The following is a 7500-nucleotide window of genomic DNA, read 5'->3' on the forward strand; positions in this document are numbered from 1 at the left end:
GAGAGAGAGAGAGAGAGGGGGATTCCTAAATGTCTCCAGGAATTTTGAAGTCTTCGGAGGGCTCCGAGCTCGTCTATTGCATCAAAGATTATTATCATTACTACTACTACTACTACTACTACTACTACTAATACTACTACTACTACTACTATTATTATTATTATCATTATTATTAAAACCGTCTTCTGAACGAAGAAGAGAGAAATATCCGGGAAATCTATCGATGGAGTTGATGATTCTAAATGTCTGCAGGGGTTTTGAAGTTTCCAGAGAGATCGTTTAGTGCCAAGAATAATTTCCTGAAAATAAGGCTGATGCAAGCTCAGGATCTGCATCATTGAATATGACTTTCAAAGCAAACAAAGCGATCGGAATGTGGATGGATATTATCAGAAATCTTACAGGAAGATTCAACTGGCCTCAAAACGCAGGTTCGGCCCTTCTAGAGCAGAATCTTGCATGTGAGAACATGACGGTACAACTTCAGGGACAGCTGAGAACTCTCCATGAGTCGTGGGTCTTCAAGTGGCTTTCGTGGCTACTCCCAGAGGCGCCGCGCTTTGAAGACTCCCGTGTAGTCGCCTCTCAGGATGGATTCCTCGGTAGGTGGCTGCAGCGCTGTCCTTGGATTGGGGGCTTGTGGAAAGCCCGCGAGGAACTACAGCACTGCAAACTTGGATTGCGCCAGATGGAGAGAGAAGCATTAAGATTCAAAGATGAGTTGAAATCAACGTGGTTCGTTGGCAAGCTTCTCTCCGAATTTGACTTAGGAGAAAGGAAAGAAGAAGCCCTTTCGAATGGAAACAAGAACTTTTATATCGGCATGGCTGCTGCTTCCGTCATTTTCGGCGGATTTATGCTTGCTAGAAGGAGGATGGCTGGAGACGATGTCGACAACATCTCTCTTGAAGAATATGCTCCAGAAATAGAAAATGGATGCGAAGATCTGTTGGAAGGATATGAACTCAAAATGGAAGACAAAGATCGGACTACTCTCTTGCAAAATCTTGAGGATGAAAATAATAAGTTACAAGGACAACCAAATGAAATGAGAAGTATTGTAGATGAATTTGATAGAGCGAAAGAGACTCAAGAAAAGATGACATTTGAGAAGGCATCTGAATACCAGAAACTGGAATCTGAATGCGTCGAAAAAGACCTTCAGATGAAAGAACTGGAAACTTTGGTGGAAATTCTTAAAATTAAAAATGAAGAAATAAAGAAAAGGGAAAATGAGAAAACGGAACAAATAAACAAATTGAAATGTGATGTTGATGAATTGAAGGAAGAAAAAAAGAAAGTGGAATCTGAATGTGTCGTAAAAGACCTTCATATGAAGGAACATGAAAATTTGGTGAACATTTTCAAAAAGGAAAATGAGCAAAGCAAGAAAGCACAGAGTGAGGAAAAGGAACAAGTTAATAATTTGAAACGTGAGGTTGAAGAACTGAAGCAAGAAAAACAGAAACTGGAATCTGAATGTGTCGTAAAAGACCTTCAGATGAAGGAACAAGAAAATTTGGTGAACATTTTCAAAAAGGAAAATGAGCAAAGCAAGAAAGCACAGAGTGAGGAAAAGGAACAAGTTAATAATTTGAAACGTGAGGTTGAAGAACTGAAGCAAGAAAAACAGAAACTGGAATCTGAATGTGTTGTAAAAGACCTTCAGATGAAGGAACATGAAAATTTGGTGAACATTTTCAAAAAGGAAAATGAGCAAAGCAAGAAAGCACAGAGTGAGGAAAAGGAACAAGTTAATAATTTGAAACGTGAGGTTGAAGAACTGAAGCAAGAAAAACAGAAACTGGAATCTGAATGTGTTGTAAAAGACCTTCAGATGAAGGAACATGAACATTTGGTGAACATTTTCAAAAAGGAAAATGAGCAAAGCAAGAAAGCACAGAGTGAGGAAAAGGAACAAGTTAATAATTTGAAACGTGAGGTTGAAGAACTGAAGCAAGAAAAACAGAAACTGGAATCTGAATGTGTCGTAAAAGACCTTCAGATGAAGGAACATGAAAATTTGGTGAAAATTCTCAAAAAGGAAATTGAGCAAAGCAAGAAAGCACAGAGTGAGGAAACGGAACAAGTTGATAATTTGAAACGTGAAGTTGAAGAACTGAAGCAAGAAAAGGACAAACAAAAAGCTGATTTGGTGCGTGGTTATGAAAAACTGGAATTTGTGTGCAAAATAAAAGACCTTGAGATACTGCAAGAGAAAAAGATTGTGAAAAAGTATAGAACTGAAAATGAAGAACTAAAGAAAGCTCAAGACGAGAAAACGCAGCAAGTAAATAAATTGAAAAGTGAAGTTGCTGAATTGAAGACAGAAAAGGAGAAGCTGAAAGTTGAAAAAGTGGAAGCTCGTAAAACTGAGAATGAGACAAAGAAAGAGGTAAAGGAGAAAACAGAAAATAAGGATGAACGTAAGAGGAAAAGCTTATTGATGGCTGGATTATTTGCACAGATGAACAACAGAGTCAAAGAGGCAATACATATTTTAAGTGAAGCCTTGACTATGGAGTCGGACAACGAAGAAGAAACTGCTCTCATGCATGTCCTTCGTGCTGAAGCGAACGCAGCCACTGAGAAGCCTCCTAATATGGATATTGTATTAGACTGTTCCAAGGCTATAGAGAAAGGCCTTCAAGGGTGGAAAGCGTTCATGTTACGAGGAAGGCACCTCGTTAAACTTGGCCTTTTGGACGCTGCCCTGAAGGACTTCGAAACGGTAAAAATTAAGAAATCAGAGAATTTCTTAAAAATCATAGAAGATACTGAAGCACTGCAGAAGCAGTGGGAAGACAAGGGTCACTATGAGGTTCTGGGTTTAGAACAGACTGCCACAAAGGCAGAAATCATAAAATCCTTCAGGGACTTGCCCATGATGTTCCACCCAGACAGACATCGTGACAAACCCGAATTCCTACAGGAGGCATTCGAGGAAAAATACAAAAAGGTGGTTAATGCTAAACTGATTCTGGTGGACGAAAGAAACAGAAGAGATTATGATGAAGAGCTTCGCCATCAGAAGGAATATGATCAATGGGAAAGGAATGGTGCCCAGTGGTATCACCAGGAGCCACCAAGGCATCGTCCACGGCAGTGGAACCAACAACGGCAGTACAATCGATGGGAACATCGGCAGTACAATCAAGGACCCAAACGGGAAGAGCATCGGCAGTACAATCACGGACCAAGAAGGGATCAACATGGTCAGGGGAACGATCACCAATACTATTATTAAGGATATCGCTGTGTAAAGTAACAATCATTGCAGTTTGGTGCAGAGAGCATAAAAAAAAAAAAAAAATTAAAAGTAAAAAAAAAAAAAATTATAAAAACCCAAAAAAATAAAAACAAAAGATTAAGAATAGAAAAAAAAATATGTATAGTGGAAAATAGTTTTAGTATAAGTTTTAGTTTAGTTTAGTGTAAGTTTAGTTTAGTTTTTAGTTTTAGTTTAGCTTTGTGAGGAAATAAGTTTTTCTGAAATAGCCATTGAGAGACAGAGAGTCAATGTCTAGTGGAGTCCGCCTTTCCAGATGCAAAGGAGATAATCTACAAGATGTACTCAGCAGAGGGAAGAAGTCAAACTTGTTTTGGAATGCACTGTTCCTTGACAAAGATTCACCTGTATTGTTTCTTTGCCAGGTGGACATGCAGAAGAAACAAGTCTGGCTTCTTTTAGTACGCTGTGTCCCCTCAAGAAGTTTCCAATGTACTGGAATAGTGGAACAGGAATATGTTTAGTGCTGTGAACAGGATATATATATATATATATATATATATATATATATATGTATATATATATATACACACACACACACACACACACACACATATATATATATATATATATATATATATATATATATATATATAGAAGATTCCATTGTACTGGAATAGTGGAACAGGAATATGTTTAGTGCTATGAACTTATAAAAAAAAAGACCAAATTCGTGGTTACTTTGCAAAATTACCTAAATATCTCGACATTTTGCAAAAGGGCCAAGATTTTGGTCCATTTACAAAATCACCAGTATCATCGTTGATAAGGTTACAAAATGTCCAATCAGTGAGTAGTTTAGGTTAGGTTAGGTAAGGTTAGGTTAGGTTAGCTACTTCCTGATTGAACATTTTGTAACCTTACCAATGATTATACTCATGATTTTGTAAATGGACCAAAATCTTGGCCCTTTTGCAAAATGTCGAGATATTTAAGTCATTTTGCAAAGCGACAACAAATTTGGTCTTTTTGCATAATGGCATAATTATAAGACATTCATAACGTACAGATGAATGTCGAATGTCATCATTGGACACCATTGACTCTTGATAGGCTAGCTGGAGTAAGGGGAGATAGCCGAAACCTATTTTAGTATGAAGGGGCAACCTCTGGCGGGGCGTAAAAACCCGTAAGTTCAATGCCCAGAACACTGAAATAGGTTTCAAGTTGTTTCTCTGGTTCTAGTGCTTGGGGACTTGGTTTTATGTGCTTAATGACATGTGAAATATAAATTTTGAGGTGAGGTAATAAAAAAAGAAATGAGGGTCGTGGGAACCAAACCTGCGAAATGGAAATAGGCAAAACCCACCTGATGAGCCCTTTGGTCTGGGCGAAACCCTTAAATTCACACACACACACACACACACACATATATATATATATATATATACACACACATATATATGTGTATCTATATATATATATATATATATATATATATATATATATTTATATATATATATAATTTATATATATTTATATAGTACTCTACATATTGCGGATTGAATGTTATGTTTATATTGAAGAGTCAAAAGGTGACTATTTTTTTTCGTATGGAATGATGTTATTATTCTATTCAATATGATGTTACTGGGGTAAGTATTTCTTGTTTTTTTAAGCACAAAAATTTAGATATCTGTTATATTTGCTTGCTTTTGGCAATAAAAGATTTTACTTCTAATTGCGTTTCTTTTAAATAAAAAATTGTGTATCTCTATTCTTTAACCCTTCTATAACAGACTATTGCTTAGTCGGTATGTGTTTTTACATATGTATCTTCATCACAGTGAGTCGGGCTGTGATGATAACTGTCTGATTTCAATACAGTTTACAAAAACTTTCATAGTCCACTCATGGAGTAGGACTGTTGTCCCAAATAGTTATATTAGGACGTGTAAAACAACCCATCATTAGATACACTAATTGTGGAACAATTTTAATTCATCTATAATTAGTGAGGTTGACACAAATTAATACTGAACATTCCACCCGCATCATGTACAGTAATATATATATATATATATATATATATATATATATATATATATATATATATATATATATATATATATCATCATCATCATCATCTCCTCCTACGCCTATTGACGCAAAGGGCCTCGGTTAGATTTCGCCAGTCGTCTGTCTTGAGCTTTTCATTCAATAGTTCTCCATTCATCATCTCCTACTTCGCGCTTTATAGTCCTTAGCCATGTAGGCCTGGGTCTTCCAATTCTTCTAGTGCCTTGTAGAGCCCAGCTGAACGTTTGGTGAACTAATCTCTCTTGGGGAGTGCGAAGAGTATACCCAAACCATCTCCACCTACCCTTCACCATGATCTCATCCACATATGGCACTCGAGTAATCTCTCTTATAGTTTCATTTCTAATCCTGTCCTACCATTTAACTCCCAATATCCTTCTGAGGCCTTAATTCTCAAATCTACTAAATCTATTAGAGATTGTTTCATTGTCATACCATGACTCATGTCTATAAAGTAATACCGATCTCACTAAACTGATATATAGTATGATTTTTATATGCAATTTAAGGCGATTTGATTTTCAAATTTTACTTAACCTAGCCATTGTCTGATTTACTTTTTTCAATCTTTCACTAAACTCTAATTCTAAAGACCCTGTATTGGAGATCATAGTTCCTAAATACTTGAATGATTCTACCTCATTAATCCTTTCTCCTTCCAATGATATTTCGTCTTCCATTGCATACTCCGTTCTCATCATCTCTGTCTTTCTTCTATCTATCTTCAGCCCCACCTTGTGTGATATTTCATGTATTCTGGTAAGCAAGCATTGCAAATCCTGTGGTGTTCTGCTAACAAGGACAGCATCATCAGCATACTCTAGGTCTGCTAAATTCCTATCACCAATCCAGTCCAATCCTTCTCCACCATCTCTGACTGTTCTACACATTACAAAGTCCATGAGGAGTTTAAACAACATAGGTGACAACATATTGCCTTGGAGTACTCCGCTGTTCACTGGAAACTCACTTGATAAGACTCCATTAACATTAAATTTGCCTTTACAATGCTCATGAACCGACTTAATTAAATTTACATATCTAAGAGGAATTCCATAATAACGCAGGACTCACCACAAAATTGGCCGATGCACACTATCAAAGGCTTTTTCATAGAACACAAATACCATCAAAAGGGAATTTCTATATTCTACGCATTGCGGTACAACATGTCTCAAAATGAAAATTTGGTCAGTGCAACTTCTACCTTTTCTAAATCTTGCTTGTTCATCTCTCAGCTTTTCATCATTTTTTCTCTCCAGTCTCTTAAGAATAAGCATACTAAATATCATCATAACACCTGACGTAAGTGTTATGCCCCTGTAATTATTGCAAACAGTCAGGTCTCCTTTTTTAGCTATTTTACCAACACGCCAAACTCCCATTCATCAGGTTTTGCCTCTTCATGCCACATTCTACAAAATAATCTTGTAAGTAGTCTGGGAGTCACTTCATTTTCGGCCAGTATTATCTCGACAGTTATTCCATCGTATCCAGGGGCTTTCCATCTCTTTAGTTTTTTAAGGATACATATAAAAGAAAAATCTATAATTTTTCATAATTATTCTCCCAGAAGACCTACAGCACCTAGAAGGTTGAAGATTTAATGGTCACTTGTGAGTGGCAGAGGGAAGGGACAGGACAATGTCCTTGAGCCAAAAAACCCTCAATCCCAGCTTGAACCAAGGAGTGCTTGGCAATGATTGTTGATGCTTCGGCGTATGGATCTAAAGTCCCCCTGAAAACACAGATTCCTACCTCAAAAGTACATTAAGATTGTAGACATGACTGGCTAAGGGGAATAAAAACTGGGGGAAGATAGAATTCCATTAGATTTATGGAATTATGACAAGATGACACAGGCCTGAGCCGGAAAAAAAAACAATCAGCGTCGAGAGGCAACTGAAGGAAATTCCTATAGATGCGTTACTAAGTAAATATTGAAAGGTTAAACAGCAAAATGGAAAGAAATGGCGGTAAAGTAAGATCAAATAATTAGTGACCGAACAGATACAGTGCAACGCGTGAGGTACACTTACATTACAGCTACAGCGAAGAAAGACAATAAGGGAATGCTAATAGACGATGGGGAATGAGTTGTTACTAAAACATAGAAGAATAAAGTCAGACTGGAAATGCAATCACAGCGACGTAATTACCTAAAAGTGCTA

At 36.9% G+C, this 7500-nt stretch overlaps 1 protein-coding gene across 1 annotated transcript in view; it reads left to right on the forward strand.

Moving 5' to 3' along the window:
• Positions 1-373: 373 nt before the first annotated feature.
• The window catches only part of LOC137625074 (uncharacterized), a 7761-nt gene continuing 634 nt past the window's right edge, over positions 374-7500 (forward strand). The window contains exons 1-2 of the mRNA XM_068356004.1: positions 374-1318; positions 1373-3215. Coding sequence (XP_068212105.1) covers positions 374-1318; positions 1373-3215 — 2788 coding nt within the window. The remainder of the gene's footprint in view (positions 1319-1372; positions 3216-7500) is intronic.

This window comes from Palaemon carinicauda, chromosome 31 (assembly GCF_036898095.1).
Source record: "Palaemon carinicauda isolate YSFRI2023 chromosome 31, ASM3689809v2, whole genome shotgun sequence".
NCBI lineage: Eukaryota > Metazoa > Arthropoda > Malacostraca > Decapoda > Palaemonidae > Palaemon > Palaemon carinicauda.